Here is a 22,971-nt window from a genome sequence, read left to right as displayed (position 1 = left end):
AAAGGCGCATTAATTTTTTTGCCCCACCAAAATGCAAAACACAAACCATTTGACTCAAAAAAGTCACATAATTATACCAATATTAGGAAAATATTGTTTTTAAACCAAATTTGCCGTGGCATACCTTGACAAAGTCAGCTGTGATGATTGCCAGCTCAGTCTGAGAACCTGGCAGCCAAATGGCTTTGATGATGAAATTGCCAGTGGCCAGCTGAGGATGCAGCACCAGGTGGTCGGAGACGGAGCCTGTACTGCTAAACGTTAGAACATGGCAGTCCTGGAGAGATTGAAAGAGTGAAACTTTAGTGAAATGCTGAATTGCAAAGTAACTTATTGGATAACTTTTGTGGGGAAAACCAAGTCTGGTTTCCTGACCTTTAGGCCACACACAGCCAAGTAATCTTCATTACAGGGGTTGCCTGTGAGACTGAGGACGGTGAAAGGAACTGGGGCAGAGGCCAGTCGGGTCAGAGTTAGCTTCCTCTTGCTAGAGTCCGCTTGCTTCAGAAGTGTGGACAACTGCAGAACTGTTATCTGTCAAGAGGGAGTAAAAAGTACAAAAAAAGAAAAAGAGATCATGTGGAGTGCTACTAGCAAACCTTCTGCAATCAAATAAAAGTTTATCTGCAACAATATCTAATTTACTAGATTTGTAGAACACAGCTAAGAAATACATTCTTATACGTAAAAGTACTTATTAGCTTTAATACTTATTAGACTTTGTGGCTATTTAATGCCCCATAATGAACTGCACCAGCTAATATGATGGCAACAGTCTTCTTTAACATTCAATGTTGATCCAAGTTGCAGTTTTCCATCTGCTAGAACTGATTACAGTCGACTTTCAGCCAAGAAAGACCAATAAGATTTTTGTTTTTATTTTAACACAATGAAAATATATTTTTAAAATTCAGACAATTCAGACAGACCTGTTTGGGTTTGACGCCGTTTCCAGGTTACGACTGCTGCACTTACCTTCCCCTTTTCATGGCTAACTGCAAGATGCTGTCGGCGGCCGTGGGGTGAGGAGAGGACACACATGGCGACCCGACGTAGGACGTGCGCACTGATGAGCTGGCGTATTGTTTGGCCTTGATCGCCGCTGTAATTCATCCTCACATTTTCAAAAGCTCCTTCCTGAGAACCAAGTGTGGGCACCTGAGGAAAAGAGGAAAAAAAGAAATTTTAGACCTTATCTACATAAATTTCAACTATCAGAACATTATTGAGGTGTTTTCATAAACACTTTCAGCCCTTTAGTTATCATACCATTAACTGGTCCGTCATCTCAACATTTTTATCCTGAGTGTGCAGTTCATTCAGGGCTTTCTGGGCCCGGCTGCTGCTTCCCACAGCGGAGGCTTGCTGGAAGTTAGTCTGGATGGCTTCCATCAGAAACATGAGCATCTCAAGTACGACGGCAGCAGTGGATGATCCCATCTGTCGCAAAAAAAAAAAAAAAACGGGCCAAAACCACAGATGTCATAATGTACATTGAATGCACAAATAAATCTAGAGGAAGTAAAGGGACACCACACTTGGGCATCATATGGAGTGAAACAAGTTAAGAAAAGAGGTTTCTCTAACCACTTGTGCTAGCAACTCTTCCTGGCAGCCCTCGATGCTCTTGCAGACGCTGTTTTTCTTTGGTCTTTCTTCATCACTGGATTTGCCATCACAGATTGTGACCTTGCCCTTTTCGGATGGAGAGGCGTTCTGGTGTCTGATGGCGCTCTCAGGCATCCGCATCTCACTCTGGAACGCTGATGATTCTTTCAGAGTTGAGCTAATGCCACTGCTGGGGCTGCGCTTCACCAAAGCCTGTGGGTGAAAGTAAAACCAGTGAAAACTCCTTATAAATTTGAGATAAAAAAGAACAAAAAAAAAAAAAAAAAAGCTAGCTTCAGCAGAATGCTCAGTTTTAATGAATCCACACTTTGGCGTTACATCATACTTCAACTTTAAGAGCTTTACACTTAGGTTAAGCTAAGTGTTTTCATTTCACTAGCTCCCTCAACGTTATAAGCATTCAGCAAACAACCATTAGAGAAATGGTGATAGATGGAAACAAATTTAGTCCAAAATGCATTAAAAAGCTCAACAAAACTAGGCTGTTAATAATTTTCTCAGATTAATAACCTAAATTTAACTTTAGGCATGCTAGTAGCATGTACTGTTACTCTTTTAAAACATAAGAAAACTGTGCAAACAACCACAAAAGTAAAATAATAATTATATACATGAAACTGCATCAAGCTCTTATTGACAACTGTAACACACATGGAAGCAGACAACACAATCCACAAACAACACTGCAGGTCTTTGCTACTCCACAATAAACAATAAACACAGAAACATGTAGTGGATGGCTTTCTCTTCGCATGCACATTTACAAAACCAACATTAGAGGTTAACTAGGAAAGCTGGCCTTTTCGCTACATGCTAAAACACAAGGGCAGGCAATTGTAGCATTTTAGGTCTGGCCATGGGTGTGGACTAGCTATAATCCTGATCAAATGAAATGATTGGATGGAAGTCAATGGGGGAATGACTTGCAAACCAAAGTTACCGCTGTTGTTCTCTTCCCATGATGACCTGAGGTATTCGGTCTCACCTGGCAGCTGCCATCCTCTTTGGCACCGCAGTCACAGAAGAAAGAGCCATATTTGGCATAGGAGATCTCATGGTCTTTGTGACAGACCTTGGCGCACACTGTGCACACACCTACCCCATCTACCATCTTACAGGTATGACAGTGGTACCTACAACAGGAAAAACAACAGATGAACGTCAAACGTCTGGTACATTAGCGCAGCAACTAAGCATGGGCCGGTTAACGCTACTGACGTGTTCTGAGGTTTGAACAAGCTGCGATTTGAAACGCATTAAAATGTTCTGTCTCAGGGTTCCTACTGTCCTGATAAGGAGATGACACAGGAAGTGTTTCCATTGAACTGGTTCCAGTGCTTGTCTACTGCTAGTTCTTGTTTCCACCAGGCCAAACTCTGGCTCTGGTCCAGCTGCAAACTGATGCTGGTGGTCATCTAAACTTTGTGAGCTGCATATATGCTTTGTGAGCTGGCTTTTGTTTTGGTCTAATTCTTAAATAAAAACCCTGTAAACAATACAATCGTAAAATGTCATATTAGCATCAGAATAATAAACTGTTTATTGTCTTCCCCCAAGTCATTTTATAATCACTTGTCTCTGAGAATAACTAGGTGGATGTATAAGCTGTGCTAACAGCTGATTATTTCTACTGAGTCCATAAATATTACTTCAGACTTGGTCTGTCTTTAAATACTGCCAGGTTGTGAAAACAAGACTTGCTAAAAAATTTTTAAAAAAATCTCACATTTTCCAGCACTCTTTGTGCAGATGAGATATTAACTAAACAAGACTGAAGCACTTCTCTTGATAAAAACACAGTTAATATATCAAAGCTGTGACATTTGAGTATTTGTTTGAAGAAATATAGGTATAATTAGTTCAATTTGTGTGTTTGGACTTTCTCTGTGGTTTCATTTATTTCACACAAACAAAAAAAAACAAAAAAAAAAAAACAAAGCAGGGTAGGAGATCATTTACTATGATGTAAAGACATTTCCCTCGCATGACTCTCAGTCGTGAACTGGCTTTAGCACCAGTCCTGGTTAAACACTAAACCCATTTTCTATGTGAAAGTGCTGGTGTGAGCCGAGGATAAAACAGTGCTAAAACTACAACTGGAAAAGCTGTTAAACTATTATTGTATTTAATGACCTTTAGACTATATTTATGCTTTAGTTTGAAAATTATGAATATAAAAAAATCTTAGACATTTCATAATAAACGTTATGATTAATGCTACATTATGCATCAAGGTATTTTCACTAAGCAGCCAGTGTCACATTAATATGGCAGCCATATTCTGATAAAGATAAAGGCTTGGTGAGCAATAAGATGGATAGCTTGCATTATCTTGATAAACAAAAAGTTTGAAGTGTGAGAAAAGGTTTGGCAATTGTTTAGGAAATGTAAAATATATGGGTTATAATTTCAAGTTGTTTTGATTCAAAGTTAAGAGCAAACTAGTGGAAACAAATTTGTCTTTACCAGTGCTGGTTCATGAACTCCTTCTGAGTGATGGTGAAGGTGCAGAGTTTGTTGCAAAGCGAGTCTTCATCCTGTCAAGCAACAACAACATGTTAACACTTTATTTCTATGTTTTTGTTGTATACTATACAAAATCAATCCTGCTCAGAGCAATAATGTCCTGCAGAATGAAATAAATGACAAAAAACGTTGAAATGTTTTTAGAAATTAACTACATTTTTTTAGAACTACTGTGCACCCAAAGATGAAGTTTTAAAAGATAAGAATAAACCCATTCAGATACAAAAGTTACTCTACTATTATTATTTAATAAAACCGGAGGTGAAGCATGACGTCTTACAGAGTCTTCTGCCTGGGAATCGTCGTCCTCCACTGCCAGCTCCTCCACCCAGTCTGAGTCCACTTCCATTGCTTTCTCTTCTCCCTCCACAAGCAGAGCCGAGGTGCCCTGACCGCTGCTCTGCCGCAGGGCGTTCATCACATCGGCCAAATAGGAGATTATGTGGCACGAGCATTCTAGCATTACGGCATGCTGAGAATGCAAGATAAGCACAATATTAATTAAAGCTGCCACATGCTTGAGAGCATAAACACAATTATTTATAAACAAATGAAATAAATATAGTCAATTACATAAACGTTTTAGACATTTGGATGATTTACCAAAAAAAGTTAAAAAAAATAAATAAATAAATTTTTAAAAAAAAGGAGAATTACCTTTCCATGAGATAAGTTGGTGCTAACTTTCTCCACCACATTCTTTTGTGTCAAATACTTTTTGCTGCAAAAAAAATATACAAATTTTATATTAATGTACAAATACCTGTACATTGAAATATTTCAGATATATGCAGTCACCAAATGAATATGTTTCGTGAAAAATTTGGAAGGGCCTTTCAGTGAATAAAAGTGGCTCCTTACCACCTTGTCAGCCAATCGATCGCCGCGCGGTGAAGCTGCAGGTGGCCGGCCCCCTGCCCGGCACTGGCCAGAGTTGCCATGATGGCCATGAGCTCGGGGAAACCCGTTCCATCCCCACTGGTCAACATGTCTGTTGCCATGGGAATAAGTGTGCTGAGGAGGACGGTGCAGACTCCTTCGCCAACCTGACTGTTGTCACGCACAATGTGAGTGGTGAGCAGCTGCAGCAGCTGTCGGTTTTCCTGCACCACTTCCAGCTGCTCCGTGTCTTTGGGCGGCGTCGCCGTCATGCGGGTCAGCCAGGACTGCAGGCGAGACGGTTCCACGCAGGCCAGCTGGGCCAGAGAACCACACAAACACAGCAGGCTTGGGTTTGGACTCTTCTCAGCTGTAGAGAATAAAATATTAATTACATTACTATGAAATATTTGGCTTATAACCTAAGATTTTACAATTCTTCCTCCATTTGTTTCATTTAGGCCTACAAAATTATTATATATTGTAAGTTCTTGCTTTCCATATAGATATTAAGACTTATTTTAATTTCTAATTGATCAAAACTGAGCATTAAGATACCTGGTTGTTATTTCAAAATAAACTTACTGAGCTGGAAGAGCTTGGTGAAGAATTTCAGCACCCTGTTGCAGAACTTTGCAGACAGGTTTTCATTGGCTGTGGCCATCATAATCTGGACAAGCTCACCACTGAAAAAGAAACACATGTTAAAGAAGAAGATGCTACATATAGCTTAACTACAGCGTCAGCAGAACCGATACCTGAATGAAAAGAATTCCTCCATCGCTTTTCGGACCTGGCTGCTCTCAAGCTGCTTCTCCAGATACTGCAGGCATTCCTCAAGAACCGACTCATCCAGGCCACTGAAAAATACATCAGAGACCATTTCCGTTTGCATTCATCAACAACACAACAAAATATTTTTTTGTGATATTACAATCCCAATCCCATCTCCTGTCGTATACCTGTGAGGGTCTGAGTGATTTGCAATGATATTGTAGCATCCTGTGACCAGACGCTCGTAGATGCGGGCTAAGAAGGCGTCAGACTCTGCCGGGCCAAGAATGCGCTCCAGTGAGGTGCTGCTGATTTCTGCTACACACTCTGTGCTGCTCTCCAGCAACAGGGGCAGCAGCGTGCTCACAATCTGAGTGGGATTCAGCTCTTCTGTACTAAAAGGGACAGATGACCAACAGCATTAAAAGGAGACGGCTAACAGAAATCAAGTCTCATAAAGATACTAAAGTTTTTCGTTTTTTTGTTTTTGTTTTTTTTTTTAACATAAAGAAACTGCAACTTACACGATGAGGTCACCGGTGAGGCGAACCAACGAGAGAAGGATGTGTTTCAGAGAAGAGGCCAGAGGCAAAGACTGACAACTCAGAGTCCCCAGATGAGCTGCTTGGATGGCACTGATGTAGCTCTCGGATGGGATGGTATCATTAGCAAACGCATTTCGCTGAGAGAGAAAAAAAAAAGGTCAAATTTATTTCAGTGACAGAAATATTTGGTACAATTTTTATTTAATTTCCTCATATTTAAATACATGCAAAAGCACTGTATATAAGGATATATAAAAATAATCTTAATTAAAAAGCTCTGGCCAAAATTGAATTATATAAAAAAAGACAAGAAGTTTCTCCACTTACCCATGAGCCAATGTTGGGGAACTCATTAGTGTGGACGCTGTTCCAAGTCTCGCATACCGTTTGAACAGCCGATGGCAAGTTCTGCATCAAGTTATGACCTGTAAAGTTTAATTTAAGATTAGATTAAATCTGATATATTACACAGAGCTGTCAAAGCAATTGTGTTATTTGCCTGGAGTTCAAAAGAATTAAAAATATACCCAGCAGGTTGGCCTTGCAGCGTGTGGAGCCAATGGACAGAACTGCAGCGTAACCTTGGAGCTTTGCATCAGTCAGCTTGTTTTCACCTTCCTCTGGGATGTTTAGCAGGAGGTAGGATCTGGTAAAGAGAAGACAAATCAGACTTCTTATATTCTTTTCATATTTAAGAAAATATGATTCATGAGCAAACTTAGAATGGCTTCCACAAGTGGTTGATTCTTACCTTGTGAAGGCAGTATAAGTGTCTGTGAGCTGTAGTGTAGCAGGCAGCAAGTTTTTTGTGACATCGGAGGACTTGTGGGCGTCGGCCTCAATTGCAACCTTGGACAAATGTTCATCTAATGAAACCTGGACTTTAGAGATGACTGCATCCAGAGTATAAATAGCTTGCAGGGAGGGCAGCTGGTGAAGTGGGAGGACGACGTTCGGATCAACACTTGAAAAGGTGGAAATCTGAAACAGAATATTTTTTGTCAAAGGGAGACCCGTTGGTATAAAATATTGTTTAAGGAACAAAGAGAGATGGTTGTAATTAATACCTGTCTGGCAATGTACTCCTCTGCAAGCTCCACATCGTATTTCACGGTGCTGCACTTTGATACCGTCGTTTCAACCAGAGATGCCGCTTGGTCTGCTTTCATTCCCTGCTTTACCAAGTGCTCCTGATGACGCAGGCAGAACAATGCCACAAAAACCACAAGTTAATAAAGATAAATCAGCACAACTTTAGTGTGGTGTTGTACAGTAATACTTTCAGCAGTAATACTTTCAGGCTGAAACCAACCTTGATCCAGTGAACGTACGTAGACACCCGCAGACGTGAGGACCACCGCAGCGTATGCAGGATGTCACTTTCACTGGGGTCGCTGCAGCCGGTCTTCAGCTGCTCCATGAAAGCTTTGGAGGGTGGCAACACTCCCAGGATTCTCCAGAGAACCAGGAAGTAGTACTGAAGGGAGCAGGCCTCCTGTGTCGAGTTCAAACAGCATTAGGCGACCATGTAATGAGCTTACAAAGACATCAATATGACATATTTCTTAATGGTATCTCAAATATTATCATAAAACTTCAATAAAATATCAGCCGAAGCTTGTTTGCTCAGCTTGGATATGGTGAACTCACCACAGGAGTGACTGGTTTGCTCTCCTGTCTTCTGGCTGTATCAAACTGAGAGCCTGCTTCCAGGAGTGAGACCAGCCACGCATACAGCTCATCATATTTAACCGCTCCACTGACCAGCTTTGGAAATACCTGACAAGACGAATAGTAAGAGGCGTCATTAACTGGTATTTACAGTGAACTGTATTATTAATAACTGCGGATTTGAAAGGATTTGAAAGTTAACTGTACCTTACTATCCAACCTGCTGATGTCATCTTCAGATGCCTCAGGCGACAGCACACAGTAGAACTTGGGCTGAACATTTGAATCTTAAAAAAATATTTAAAATGAATTTGGAGTTGAAGAGATTTACTAATGTAATAGCAGTAGAGCAGCTGGACTTAAAAAAAAAAAAAAGAGTTGGGAGAAAATTAGGTGATTTTTAGGATGTACCTGCTGAACAGTGTTTGGCCCAGTTCTCCTCCACCTCTTTGAATCCATAGTAAAGCGGGAGACCGCTACGTTTTCCACCTTCCTGAACAGAACTCGGTCCGCCGGAGGGCGGAGTGAGGAGGTTGTACTGCACCTGCAATGAAAGGTCATCAAGCCGATTAATTTTTAAACTAAGTAAAATATTTTACGGAAAAGAACAAAGTAGGCCACTTATGGTAGAAAAGGAATGTGTAAAACCATAGATCCTAAATGTCTAGAAGAAAAAAAAAAACAGAATTTACCCCCAAAATTGTATGAACTGATTGAATTTTATTTTTTATTTTTTTATCTAGAAACTACTTTTATTTATTCTCAGGAACAAAAACAGCACATTAGTCACTCTTTTTCTATACTTCATTTCTAGTTGCATTTACTATGAAATTAAATTAAAACAAAAAAGTAAATAAAACATTTTTGTATTCTAAATAAAATTTTCTATCTTAAGGAAATTCAATTTGTTGGTGAAACACTTGCACCAAAAAATATTAAATAAGAATCTATCTGCGATGTACTGGTTGGACAAATTTATCCCACCATCTTGAACTGCAAAATTATTCAAATGTCCTGAGGACCAAACTTTGGGTGCTCCAGTTTAAGACATGCATTGAGCCTTAATATTTGTCAAATCTGCGCACTCAATTAAAAATCAATTAGTTAAATAAAGTATTAACCTGCTCAAAGAGGTATAAGGGAGCTTTGGAGTAGTGACGCATCAGGTAATCAAAAACCAGTAGCAACCGGGCCAGGTTCAGGGGTACCGCCTTCAGCTGGGAGTCTCTGCTCTGTGCCACTTCAACAATGGCCTGGGTGAGCATGGTGAGGACCGACCGTCGACCGCGCTCAGACAGGTTGTGGAAAAGGAGCAGGAGCAACTGGAGGTGTTCCACATTAAGGTCGTCCTCTGACTGGACAGAGCCCTGGATTGTGTGCTGTTTCAAGGTTCCTAGAAATCTGGAGTATTGACCAGTATAAAAAAAACAGGAAAAAAAAACAAAAGAGAGGGAAATAAGCATGAGTAAAGTGGAATAATGTGATGTGTGATTACAGAAATAATACACCCCATGTTTATGTCTTTATTTTATTAAATATTTAAACCCTTTTATAAACATTACTGCCAAAAGAAAATAAATAAAAAACTGGCCCTATTTATTTATTTTTTTGATTGCATTTTAACATATTATGGCTAAGTGTGGTAATGGCACAGATGGACTCCACCTTATTCATTGCAAACGCAATTATGTACAAAATCAGCCATTTATTTTGTTCTTGCAGAGCTTTGGAGATGGAGATCATTTTACTCTGGATTTATTTTGACATCACTTTAACAGTTTTGCTGAACGTACGAGAAAACAAAACACATTACGAGTACTGGTAACATCAGGGCTTTAAAGAGTAAATAAAACCAATAAGTCGATCAGAAAGGTCACAAAGCAACAAAATTGCTTTAAAAATCTTCTGGTTGTGATGATAACTACAGTTCAGCTTCAACCATTAATCTGTAACCAATACTTATGATGAAAAATAGTTTTCTACATTTTATGATGCAATGTAAAAAACAAAACAAAAAAAGGAGAAAACAAAACAATAAGGTGCAGGACAAAATTACAAATTCCACTCCATGATAGGGACAGATGAATACTTCGATGATAATCCTACCTTTCCCAAACTTTCATGCACTCCGGCACATCTGGTTCTCCCTGCACGCTGGCTTTGTGCTGCCAGATCAGGAGAAGTCTGGAGAGAACCGACAGTGACTGAGGGTGAATGTACAGAGGCCAGGGACCTTCTGAGAAGGGAGCAACACCCAGCTGTTGCAGGAGGGTGTTCTGTGAAAGACAAGATGCAAAAAAATATATATATATATTCTCACCATCCATTGCTTTTTACTTATAGGGTACAAATGTCCCATAATCTTTAGGAAATGGTAAAGCATAAAAAAAAATGTCTTGCCTGCAAAACCGGAGACGGAAGATCTGAGGTGACTAGGGTGTGGTTGAAGTGGTACAGAGCTAAAGCAAACACTTCATCTGAGGAACCTGAGAGACAAAAACATGACACACTCTTCTTCATATTTTGTAAAGCTATGAACAAAAACGTGTATTGTTTGGCAAAGCATACCTTTGACATCTTTATCCACGTCTTTGATGATGCTGGCAAGCGTCGCCATGTGCTGCTCTGTAAGAGAGACGCTGACGTAGTTGCGAATGAAGTTGTTCCTGGACTTCAGCATTGAGGTGGTGATGAAGTTCAGAATGCTGGAGGCCAAACTGAGGAACTACAAGAACGGTTACGGCTCAGAGTGGCACCACAGGATGTCGCTTAAAAACTAAAACATCTATAAGCTCTTAGGAAATAGACCAATTTTATTAAAAGTTTATGAAAATAGAGGTGATTTACCATTTCTGGATCCTTCCGACCTGCTAAAATGTTGCCGTTCTCGCTTGGATTCTGCTTGCTGGGGCTCTTGAGTCTGGGTGACGTCTCCAGGGGCGGGGGAGGCGGAGGGGGCGGAGGAGCCACTTTGTCTTTGGTCGGTGAAATGGCCTCTTCAAACCACAGTCCCAGGATGGGTTCACTGTCGTCATCTGCCAAAGAAATTCAGGTAATTTAACTGCATTGCTTCAAGTGAAACTGAAAAAGAAAACATGTTCCACGTCTACAATAAGCCATTTGTGGGGATACAATAGAAAACATAAAAAGCTTCACATTGTGGTTCATGACATCTTTCGCAGCACAAGCAGTGGACAACAGCCAAGGACCAAAGTAGATAGTGAATACTCTTGTTTTGTTTTGTTTTTTTGTTTTTTTAATGTACTAACCCTCAAATAATCACAGAACTAAGAATAAGGACGAATTTATAACTGAATAGCACTGCAACAGATTGCAAGAATAATTTTTTTTTTTTTTTTGCTAAGCTAATGCTAAATACAACTGTATTTGTTTGCATAGGTTACGTATTAAAACAAAAGCAAAATAATGAAATTAAAGCTGTATTTCTTGACCTTAAATGTTTGAACAACCAGTTCCATAGATTAAATTCTTAGTTTTCTTTCTTTAAAATATGTTTTTCACCATCAGGTTCATGTAATGTTCTGTTTCTAAAAACTGTTTAATAGCAGCTTCTGATTGAGCACATTCTTATTCATGCATTTGTGACACAGGCAACATTCAGACAAATGATACTAGGGTCACATTCCAACACTTTATGCAGAATACATATCTCGTTACTGTACAAGGCGACCTCTAGCTCACAAATATGAAAACATCTCGGTGTCGTATTATTAAATGGGGGCCATAATTTAGACAAAAATGTGTCAGGAGTTTAGATCTGACATAACACGAAAAATATCCATCAAATATGATAGATTGTTGCTAACTCCACTTTATGAACAAAAACTGGTCAACTTCTTAAATGTTATTTTAGGTTACTCATCAGGCAGGGCATTGTGTCTAATCAAACGTTTCTCCATCTGTGTAAATGGATGCCTAAGCTGCTCAGGCAAACAAGTTCTTTTAATGACTTTAACCTCAAACTTCAGATCAGTGCTGTATGAAAACAAAATTGGTCCCTTTCTAAATCAGACTAAATGTTTATTTAATCCAGTTACATACATTTTCTTTAGTACTTTTAAATAAGCTAAACAGGACATTTTCGTCCGATTTCATCTCAGGAAAAAGGGTTTTGTTCTTCCCCTCTTCCCCCTTTTCTTAAGTGTGTCTGTTTTGAAATCTATAAGTTTATTATAGTATTTTTCATAGAGTTTTATTATGTTTTAAGAAGATGAGTTGTGACAAAGAACCTTCCAAGTATTGAGATCAGATAATGTCCTTCATTACTAGAAAAATGTTAATTCTACTCAGTAAATACATCATAGCTAAGCTTTTCCAAGAAAATAACATTCTTTGGCTTTGATATTGTTGCTAAGGAAAGAAGACCAAGTTAGCCATCTTTAGTATGAAACAGTTGCTGAAACATAAAGAAGGCACAAAAAGATATCTAAAACTAAACTGCATTTCAAACAGAGTTGAGCCTGGTTGCCTCTGTTCCTAATGTGAGCATTCAATAGTTGTTGACATACATAAGGCAAGTTAATATTATAGTTCCTTTGGAGAAATTAGAATCAGACAAAGATGGTTTCAGCAGGTCAGAGCTTTAAAAAAATGATTGAAAACTGGCCACAAACTGACCCTCACATTTTTAAACAAACAAACAACCTGGTAAATCGTATCCACATAAAAATATATCCATTAACATAAAATAATTCCACCACCAACACAAACCCTCCACATTTGAAAATTTAAGCCTCAATTTACTCCATCATGCCAACCCTCTCGTCTGACCTCTGACCCACAACACACAAAACATTCAAGCCTGTCGGTGATGCTACCCGACAACAGTGAGGTCATTTCAAGACAGAAAAATAAAAGAGAGACAGAGAGAGAGAGAGAGAGAAAGAGAGACAGAGAAAAAGAGACAGAGAGAGAGAGAGAAAAAGAGAAAGAGAGAGAAAAAGAGAGAGAGAGACAGCGAGAGAGAGAGAGAGAGAGACAGAGTGAGAGAGAGAGCTTTTATGTTTTTAAAAGAACATCACATCAAGCTGTTCTTCACATCTGCATGCAAAACACAAATCAAAAACTTTTTAGGTGACGGCAAGATGAAGCATTTTGTGTTTCAGACCTTCACGTACAACTTAAAGTGACTGTATTCAAGAATGATACCAATATTTTGATGTGGGTTCTTCTGTTTTATTCAAGAGTCCAGATCTACCTCAATAACAACAAAAGGTTAAAATTTGAAAACTAAAATGACACGTCTGCGTTAAAGGACTTGTAAAGTCACATCGGCTTTGGTGTTTTACCTGTTAATTTGTTTTTTTTATCTTGAAATGTGACAAAAAATGATCAAATACAGTTCAGAGCTGCATTAGACAAGTAGGTTAGTATTTGCTCATTATTACCAATAATAATGCCAGTTTCAAACCGGAGACTCTGATTAGTTTTTAGAAAACATGCGTTGTTAAATATCAACAGACCATGCGATTTGAACAGCGTTATGCAATTTTCCCAGTGAAAATCCAGGTTATGTTTTATGCTCTGATAATAAACAGTCTGTTCTTCTGTCACATGCGGTTGTGGAAAAACAACAGCGAGGTAATCATAGCCGCAGATTGGAAGAGATAAGTGCTCTAAATATAGATAGCAAAAGAAAAAGATTCCAAGCATACAAGGAGCTTTGCTCCTTCACTGTAGATTACAATACCGTTTACTTTCAGTTTATCAGTCAGCTCTAATGATTGTTTTCGTACTAAATTTAATAAGCACCCACATTTAGGAGCATTGGTATTATCCTTTGAAAGACAGCGAGCCACAGATGAACCTCTGACAGAAACAATGTGAAATAGCTGATAAGAATCACAAGAAAATACTATTTTTATAGTATTTTTTTTTTTTTTTTACTTTTACATGACTGTTCATCTCTGGCTTAATCATTTTTAGAGGATTAGGTTGATAACTCAAGAGCCTAATTTGTGTAACATAACAAAAAAAAGAAAATGAATCTAAGACAGCGATGTGGACACCAAGTCTTTGACCTGAGGACAGAAAACTGCTGACCTGAGACACAAGCTGCACTTGTCTTCTCCTCTCTTCTCTCTGCTGAAATAGTAAACACTGTCAACTAAACTGGCATTGTTTAAGGAAGGGAAGAAAAATGAACATCACTGTGTGCATATATGTATTTATCTTTTACTGCTGCCATTTCCTGACTGACATTTAGCTAAAAAAAACAAACAAAAAGAAAACAGTTTTTTTTTTATTTCTACAAAATCCACGGTCATTTGACCATTTTAAATCTCAAAAATGTACTTGCTTTAGAACATTTTTTTCTGTATTTTCAGATAGTAAAATCATGTAGTTACCCACCAGAATTTCTAAACAAAAGTCCTGTTTTAAACAGCAAAACATTTCCCTTCATCTCAAAGGTCTCCCATAGTATTTATTTTTCCTACTATGCATGCAAATACGCTGCTGCTTCCCTATGACTTAAAATCCACTCAGTGTTTTTGCAAATTTAAACTGCTTTATTGGAATATATTCTAGCATTTGTTAGGCCATCTGAAGTGTTGATGCTTTTCCTGAATCCAGAAAAATAAAGTACCTTGGCTGCTGTCCTCCTCCGTGCTGCTGAAATCGTCTTCATAGTAGGTGTTTGAATCTGTCGACGCACTGGCATCACTGCTGACTGAGCCCTTTCTTTGGCGCTGCAGAACACAAGCCTGGAAGAAAAAGCAAACACACCAGAGCCTTAACTAAAACATCTAAATAGTATGTGTGCTTTGTTCCTGTGTTCTGAAACAAATCCCCAACAAAAACATGAAAAAAAAAAAAGAAAAAAAAAAGGTAAGAAAAATGTTTTACGTCATTGTTTTAAAGGCCAATATACTTCTCTGGTTACAATGAATCCTTTTAGCTATTGCTTTATGTGAAGCTACATTATGAAAACCATCAAATTTTTTCCCCAAGTATTTTCAAACTATATTGTAATCTGCACCTTTTTGTAAGAGGTGGAGAGGAGGGTGAAGAGAAGATTTGTCAGAGGAACAGAGTCGATGAGCCTTTGGACCCTCTGGATTGAAGTGCTTTGTGCCATGATGTTGAGCTCGGCTGGTGGTCCATCACTTGCCCACCCCTGCAGAAAGGGGGAAGGTGTTTATAAAGAAGAAACATTACTCACAGTGTTTAGTTGTATATTTAATTCTGCACATGACATATGCTTCTGAGTTGTGTGGCAAAATGTTGTACCACTGAAACTCGGTAAATCCTACCAGGAGTCCGTGAATACTAACTTGACTGGTTTGCAAACCTGCACATCTTCATTTTGTTGGCTGTTAAAGACGGTATGCGACTTGGCAAGAGTTACAGAACATTCACAAACCAAAACCGTTAAAGACTTATGTTAAACACATTTTAGCTATTAACACCGAGAACCAAGTGTTGATGGCTAAAATGTTCTCAGAAGATGCTGGGTCATTCGACCTCTTGCCACCTGGCACCCCCATTTCTCACTCCCATGTTGCCACTTGTACTCAGGTTCCTGGGTTTCTGTTTGTCTATGTATTTGGATGTTTTTGTAAATTATCGAGATTAATAATCAAATATCTGATACAAAGTAAATGTATATTTTCTGTACGCTTTACATAGTTTCTATCATTTGTGATTCCATTTGGGTCAGTTTATTCGTACAAAACATGAACTGACATAATCCCTGATTAAGCCAAAAATAGTGCTGAGTGATCTCTTGCACCGCGTCTCGTTACAGTAGAGTATAAATAGACAGTTGAAAATTATTTTCAGTCATTGGTGGTTAAATCAAGAACAAAGCAACCCCCTAGTAACACATAAAAACATTCCCAGGCAGCTCTTAACTTTACCTAAAAACGTCCAAAAGAATTAAATGACACCTTTTCAGAGCAATTACTGCTTTCAATTTTGCAGTCACGCCTGCAACAAGACTATCAGGCTCCTAATCACTTTGCAACAGTAAAATGTCATTTATTAGTAACTGAAAATTCACTTCAAATTAAAATTGTTTTGCCCCCCTACAGAATGTAGAGCTGTTTCTTCACCTCAACTAATCAGGTGTAAAATGTCGCGTTCTGGAGGTAACGGATTCTTAAAATTAACAAAATTTGATTATTCATGAATGCTCCTGCTGATAACACCACGGCATCAGAGATGTATGATTAAAAAATAGCAGTACAATCATTTAATAAGATAACGATACAATAGGAAACAACCCTGACCGTTGAGAAGGGAACTCACCCGGTGCAGAGCCTCCACTTGCAAATCCTGGAAGAGCGAGGTCAAAAGTTTGATGGCGTGATTGGCCAGTATCACAGACAATATTCCAAACCCTTGGTGTCTTGAGAAAAAACAAGCACAAAAACAGAAGCAAAAATTAATTTGCACACCAAAACTGTTCAGAAAATCTCTAAGTAGTTGCTTCGTAATTGCTTTTTATAGAATGAATTTTTTATGAGACCCATTTACCAGGATTGTTTTAAGAATATATAAAAATTGGTCAAAATCAAAACCAAGAACTAAACAAATAATATAAAATATGTAATAGATTCCAGCATTTATTAGATTTTTTAGCAATCAAGCTCTTCTTATAACTGCTGACCAGCTTTTTGCATGTTTCCATTGTTATTTTTGATGATTTATTTTTGGTGATGAGCTCTAAATCTGTGAGACCGGAGGGATTCCTCTCCACCAACTCTCCAGGGACTCTGGTTAAATCACTCTAAAACATTAACATATTCAGCCAGCAGAAACATGCTTGTAAAATTAAAAGATAACTGAACATGGGATATTAAGTCATGCTGGTCTCAACTGTACACATAGGTATTTATTTTATTTTAATAATTTAAAATCACCCTTTGCCAGGGCCAAGTTTTGGCGATCCTGCGCCATCCTTGGTGCGAGCAGCAATATCCCGGACACGCAGAGCAGCCAGGGGATCCTTCTCTTTGCCTTTGTCTGCCAGGGCGGTCGGGCTCAGATTCAGAATCAGGTACAGGCTGTTTAAGAGGCACCAGGCTCCAAGCAGCTGGAAGTTCTGATAATGCTGAAGTACAACACAGTCACAAAATGCGTCATCTTTTCTTAAATTGAACATAAAAAAAAAGGCATTCATCATGTAAAGGACAGAAAGTGCAGGGCACACGTTTCTTCAGCTGTTCTAGTTTTCTACTCAAACCTGGCACTCACCTCTCCTCCAGCTCGGCGAGAGTTGCTGATTGCTTGCCCAATCATTTCGTAGATCTCCAACTGTTAGAACACAGATTTTGTATTTGTAATATTTTTTATGTTTCAAAAGGGAAAAGAGAGCAAGAGCATCAATAAAAGAATACAAAAAACTGTATTAAAAACTCTGGCATCTCTTTACATTTAATGTTTGGCCAAACTAAATAGTGTTTAGTTTTCGTAACCTAAATTAAAAGCCTTTTTAAAACCGATTATTTAAATTCAAAATACACATGATTTGCAATAAATAAGTAATTTTGTCCATTTACACTGCTGTTTTTTTAACTCTGCTATGCAAGTCTATCAGCATTTCTTCACAGTGAATTACAACACAAAGCATAAATAAATGGATCAATAAATATATAAATAAAAATAAAAATAAAAAACTAGACTTTTTGTGTTTAAAAAAAACACACACACACAGATCCATTTAAAGAGCTTTAGTTTCAATAGTTTCCTATTGTATCATTGGCAAAACCATCATGAGCTGCAATAATTTTGTACTTCTGGCACTTACACATTTCTGAACAATGGTGGCAGCGTCATTTTCGTAGTCCTCTTCTTTAGTTCCAGTAGAGGCAGAGCGAAGCTGCAATCCGCTGCCCACCTGAAGGATTGCCATGCAAGTGGCCACACTCACGCCTACAAAACACATAAAGTACTTTTAGATTCAGCAATTCAATAAAAAAACAGACAGAAAGACGTTCGTAACAAAGGAAGGTTGTGAGGGTAGAAGGAAGAAGACGTCAATAAAGTCTGGAAATGTAAATAATTCTTCACACTTTTCTTTTTTTATATTCATGCAGACCAGAAAAGACACTGAAATCAGAAGACATTTCTGTGTCCTTTCTGTCATGTCTTTGCAGACAGCCTGGTTGCAGTCAGTTGCTCTTGATGATTGTGGCAAAGAAACTTCAGCACAATATTTAGCATGTTAGGTCTATTGCCTTAAAATGTTTGTCTGCTGAAGATCATTCCAAAACTTGGCTCTCCTCGGGTCAATCTTTATTTAGTTGATCGAATTTATAAAAGATTGAGCTAAGAGACGTTTCGCTTTATTTTTACCAAATGCGTTTCACACCCACCGGCATAAAGACAGCTAAGGGCCAGCACAGTCATATCCCGTAGTCTTCCTGGGGTCAGAGGTTCCAGTACAGGAAGGGACAGTGTGTCCAGAGCCATAGTGACATCAATCACCAGCGAGTGAAATCTAGACAGAAATTTTATATAATTTTACTAGGCAAAAAAAGAAAAATGTAGAGAGTTCAAAGCATACACAGAGACATTTCTATAATTCTAAACCAAATCACAGATTAGATTTAACGAATAAGTACGTACCCATTGCGGACAGCAGTGGCGTCAGCCACTGTAGCCGGCATGATGAAGAAAGAGTTGGCTGAAACCGCATCTTGGAACCGGTTGATGTAACGTAGAAAGTACGGCAGGTTTAAACACACCCGTAGTAACTTTTCAGATCCACCTGGGAGGCACAAACACAGGGTCCAAACACACTGTTACAGGCAAATTAGTCACAACCCAAGTTACTGCACTGCATCTGATGGGGAACTACTGACCAAGTTCCTGTAAGCTCGACACATTCTGAGAGACAAACGCATTCTTCATTTTGGCCTGAACAGCTTGATCTGTGGTTTGGTCGTCTGTGTCACTCTCAGCCTGCAAAATTTGGGGATTTGAGAAATGGGTATGATGAGCTTTTTTTCCAAACAAAACAGTGACAAAGCATTCAAACAGATGTAAACCAGGAAATTCCCTACATAGAACAAGTTTAATATGGGTTAATTAAATATCAATTTGGTTAACTTTAACCGTTATCAATGGATCACACTGACCTGCATGTGCGCTGCTGATGGTGAAGCCAAGATGGTGGTAAGATCCGGGTTAAAAACTGAAGTCAACTGATTAAAGAAGTTCATTTGCACTTCTTTTTGTCGAAGTTCAGGGCTCACAACACTGGGTAACTCCTTCTGATCTTCCACTAGACAAATAAAAGAAGACACGCTTTTATACGAGTCACAAATAATTTAGACATTTTTTCTCTATTGGGATTTTGCTTATTTTCTTCAAAAAAAAAAAGAAAAAAAGTTTTCTAATGACTTTTGTTTGCTCTGGGTTACTCACCGTCCGAGAGGGTCTTGATAGTTTGAGGCAACTTGGCAGACTTCATCATAGCGGTAAATGTAATGATCTCTGTGCGATCCAGCCTGCTGCAGCCAGTGCAAAGTCCTTTTATTAGAAGAATCAGGTGTTTCTGTAGAAGAAATAATACAATGTAAGTGCAATACGCTAACAAAAATTGGATAGCGTTAATTTATACAGAATTAAAGTGGCAGATAGAAGCAGTCTGTCTCTTCAGAACAACATAACAAACCACTGAATGAAGTCTGAAAATAATAACATTTTCTTCCTGCACTTTTTCAAAAATCTGACCTGTGATACAGCACATGCTTCATCTGGATTCTCCAATCGCAGCAATGAAAATTCGATGAGTACTTTGCACGCTGCAGCCACCGACAGCAGCTGGTTTCTTGGTACTGGAAAATAAAAACAAAATAATGAGTCAAGATTGCAGAAACGCAGTCAAATTCATTCGATTTATTCATTTAGAATGACAGCGCCTTATCCCTAACACAAAACAGAACATTAAGTATACGTACTTTGACCACAAACAGTGGTGATGTAATGTGCAGAAAGAGCCACGAATGAGGAGTAGAAAGGCTCATATTGTTTGTCGTGGTGAAGAATGTCCGATTCACTGCAAATAAAAGGTGGGACAGCATGTAACAAACCACAAGATGGGAATTTGATTGGAAATTTACAGCGTCTTCCCTAATTTTAGCGTAAATTTGCAGTCATGAATGTAATGCCCTCAAAAAAATTGTAAAAAAAAAAACAAAACAAAAAAACCTCTTTGTTTTGATGTTTTCATGAAATGTGATACAGCAAAAAAATACACATATATATATTCATTCCAAACAAAATTCAGAACTACAAAGTTGCACTAAGGATGCAGAAACCTCCTCGGTGTTTTCAGCAGCTCAGGTTGAGGAATATTTTTTCATAAACTTTCTGGTTTGAAGCTTGTTACTCCACAAAATGGAGAATATAATGCTACTGCTAAAAAAACTGATTATCTGCGTCGTCGTTCATGTTTGAACAAATATATAAACAGTCAATAACAAATGATCACGAAGGCAAGGGCTGCACAATGCAAGGAAGATATGCAATAATTTTGGTCAATGTCGCAGTAATTATATAATACAACAAATAATTAAAAAGTGTATTTCTGTTTTGAGTTCAAGCAGACCCCAGATAATTAGTAGTTTATCCAGCTACTGGAAAAAGAATTCAAGTTAAATATTTTCATCTAATGAAGATTTTACAGGAAAAGTTGCGTTAGGCCGACATTTCCTGTTTTGGCAATGAAACAACTCAGCTTTAGTTTCTTAATAACATTTTAAAACTAAACTGCTTTAAACAACAAATGTCACAAAATGCATTGTAGGCATAGGTACCATAAATACTTGGTACTTGATTAAAAGTTCTTTGCAGTATGTATATTGTGTACAGCAATACTGTGACCACAAAATATTTCCAATTTTTTTTTGCAGGCTGAATGTAGTCACATACTGTCATGTTACATATATTACTCAGATGTAAAACTCAGTCCAAATATCATAGTGTTTGTAGTTAGGCAGTCCTCTTCAACCCACACAGCCTCTATTAGACAAAATAATTTAACACCTACACCAACTTTAACTGTAATGTTGTATTAAATTGGTTGTTTATTTATTGTGTCAAAAAACAATTGTGTGTGTTAGATTTAGCCAAAACCATGTTGCTTGTAGCTCTTGGACCAAGCAACATTAAAGTTTTATAAGCTTCTGAGCTTCAATTTTTTTATTATTATTATTTTGATATAACTTTGTGGTAAAATGTAAAATAAATAAATCTTTAATTATTTTAACTATTAAGTAACAGTTAATCATTGGTACCACCTCTCTCAATTTCTAAAAATGTAAATAAATAAAAGCCACTGCTATATTGCTTAAGTGTAACATTCCTTTTCATGAGCTTGAGGAACTTTCAATTGGTAAACCCAATTTATCTACAAATATGACTGTTCATGTAGGCCTTCTCTGTAATGGGAAAATAATGAGAACGGGCCGCTCAAGTGCGGTGGAAGTGGGTTGATTTTAACTCCAAAAATTGCAACAGTTCAGATATTTTACACAAGACAACTGAGTGAAATCTATGGCTGCAAGAAAATTACTCTTAGACAAATTACTTAAGTGTCAATGAACTGAAATCACATTCACATAGTAAAAGTGTTTATGACTGCTGGTTATTTTGTCACTTTGCCATCTTGTTACCTTCACAGTTTTGGTCAATTCCTATAAAAAGTAAACAGCCGTCTTCTTCAAACATTAACTTCTGATACATGAACAGCATCAGCAGCAAAAGTATTCAGTCAAATGAAATATTTACACAAAGACTGCAGAAACATAATACAGGAGTATTCTTTGAGGATATGTTACATTGAGTCCCAAAAAGCTGTCAAGTGAATCATTAAAGTAGACAACGGATTAAACAACGACTGTTTCCTTTTACATCAATACTCTCATAACTTGGATTTTTAGTACGTTTTTTGTGCCTGCTTGGGGCCTTGAAAAACAAACAGGCTCAAAGAGCAGAAGACACCAACTACAGAAAAGTGTTAATGAAGCTTTGATAAGAAACTTTCAGGCCCCGCTGCACAAGTGACGGCACGTATTGACGATTTGTTTCTGAGGAAAATGAAACTCTTCACTTCAAAGTCCCGGGGTGCATCGCTCCAGGTTAAAACTCTCTCGGGGTTTCAGGTGACAGCCTGGCTTCAGCGGTACTGACTTGACACTCCCTTAGCGGTGATCCCGTTGACGTTAAATAGTCAAGCTAATGCTTTTACCAACAATATGCCTAAAGCAAGTCACATGAAGAAGCAAAACTAGCCGAGAAAAGCTGTCCCCGCCTACTTTTAGTCAAAACAGAAACACTGCAGACCAAATTCTCAACCTTTAACAGTTTAGCTAATAGTTGCCATATCTGCGTTTGACCGTACCAGACAAGTTCGGCTTCAAACCCCAATCTGGTTCAACTTGGTTACTTCAGCTGACATGGTCCAATATTACTCTGACAGCAGCGTTTCTACGTTACGTTAAGAGTGCAGAGTTGAAGGCCCACGGTTAGCTAGCTAATGATGAAGCATATTTTAAAAGCGCTACACTGCGGCATTCTTTAGCGTTTACTGAACAACAGTGGTATGTTAAAAGGAACGTTAACACCTTTGAAAGGCAGGCGTCTCAATTTGCCAGCAACGTATCTGACGGTGCAAGCTAAACCCATTTTAAACAAGTTAGGAAATGCTAGCATGTTGGCTTCAGTTGGAGACCAACTCGATACCAGTGCAAGTTAAGCTGAGGCTATGTCCGGGATGAACACGGGCGGTTTGGTGATAACAGAGACAAGCAACACACTGACATGTAACCGGTTACCTGTTAATTATAGAGCCAATAAGCTGAGGTAGCTCCTTTGTTTCAAAAGCGGTGTATGAAGCTGATAAAAGCGGTCGCACTGCCGCTGTCCATTCGTGCTCCCCCTCTCCTCCGCTCGACGCCATCTTGAAATCCCATAG

General features: G+C 38.4%; 1 protein-coding gene across 11 annotated transcripts in view; it reads right to left on the bottom strand.

The window, feature by feature from the left end:
* The window catches only part of ubr4 (ubiquitin protein ligase E3 component n-recognin 4), a 47,804-nt gene extending 24,833 nt beyond the window's left edge, over positions 1-22,971 (bottom strand). For 5 of the 11 annotated variants that reach the window (XM_016672094.1, XM_016672104.1, XM_016672100.1 and 2 more), the window contains exons 1-42: positions 22,832-22,971; positions 19,955-20,052; positions 19,728-19,831; positions 19,419-19,548; positions 19,130-19,275; positions 18,854-18,953; positions 18,618-18,759; positions 18,365-18,489; positions 17,797-17,921; positions 17,244-17,303; positions 16,910-17,100; positions 16,296-16,395; positions 15,025-15,162; positions 14,632-14,749; positions 14,088-14,129; positions 10,872-11,059; positions 10,593-10,749; positions 10,425-10,510; positions 10,131-10,300; positions 9,146-9,425; positions 8,436-8,568; positions 8,232-8,311; positions 8,004-8,132; positions 7,666-7,848; positions 7,421-7,543; positions 7,105-7,334; positions 6,881-6,999; positions 6,681-6,778; positions 6,333-6,490; positions 5,997-6,203; positions 5,793-5,894; positions 5,620-5,720; positions 5,017-5,404; positions 4,813-4,876; positions 4,436-4,627; positions 4,096-4,166; positions 2,570-2,762; positions 1,588-1,821; positions 1,270-1,440; positions 976-1,158; positions 376-534; positions 125-277 (exon numbers count right to left, since the gene is read on the bottom strand). In XM_016672094.1, the coding sequence (XP_016527580.1) occupies positions 125-277; positions 376-534; positions 976-1,158; positions 1,270-1,440; positions 1,588-1,821; positions 2,570-2,762; positions 4,096-4,166; positions 4,436-4,627; positions 4,813-4,876; positions 5,017-5,404; positions 5,620-5,720; positions 5,793-5,894; positions 5,997-6,203; positions 6,333-6,490; positions 6,681-6,778; positions 6,881-6,999; positions 7,105-7,334; positions 7,421-7,543; positions 7,666-7,848; positions 8,004-8,132; positions 8,232-8,311; positions 8,436-8,568; positions 9,146-9,425; positions 10,131-10,300; positions 10,425-10,510; positions 10,593-10,749; positions 10,872-11,059; positions 14,088-14,129; positions 14,632-14,749; positions 15,025-15,162; positions 16,296-16,395; positions 16,910-17,100; positions 17,244-17,303; positions 17,797-17,921; positions 18,365-18,489; positions 18,618-18,759; positions 18,854-18,953; positions 19,130-19,275; positions 19,419-19,548; positions 19,728-19,831; positions 19,955-20,052; positions 22,832-22,956 (6,096 nt within the window). In that variant the 5' untranslated portion in view covers positions 22,957-22,971. The remainder of the gene's footprint in view (positions 1-124; positions 278-375; positions 535-975; positions 1,159-1,269; positions 1,441-1,587; positions 1,822-2,569; positions 2,763-4,095; positions 4,167-4,435; positions 4,628-4,812; positions 4,877-5,016; positions 5,405-5,619; positions 5,721-5,792; positions 5,895-5,996; positions 6,204-6,332; positions 6,491-6,680; positions 6,779-6,880; positions 7,000-7,104; positions 7,335-7,420; positions 7,544-7,665; positions 7,849-8,003; positions 8,133-8,231; positions 8,312-8,435; positions 8,569-9,145; positions 9,426-10,130; positions 10,301-10,424; positions 10,511-10,592; positions 10,750-10,871; positions 11,060-14,087; positions 14,130-14,631; positions 14,750-15,024; positions 15,163-16,295; positions 16,396-16,909; positions 17,101-17,243; positions 17,304-17,796; positions 17,922-18,364; positions 18,490-18,617; positions 18,760-18,853; positions 18,954-19,129; positions 19,276-19,418; positions 19,549-19,727; positions 19,832-19,954; positions 20,053-22,831) is intronic. The other 6 variants (XM_016672099.1, XM_016672102.1, XM_016672103.1 and 3 more) reach the window with 4 other exon arrangements.

Source organism: Poecilia formosa, unplaced genomic scaffold (genome assembly GCF_000485575.1).
Source record: "Poecilia formosa unplaced genomic scaffold, Poecilia_formosa-5.1.2 Scaffold56, whole genome shotgun sequence".
Taxonomy (NCBI): domain Eukaryota; kingdom Metazoa; phylum Chordata; class Actinopteri; order Cyprinodontiformes; family Poeciliidae; genus Poecilia; species Poecilia formosa.
This window is presented reverse-complemented; position numbering and strand designations above follow the sequence as displayed.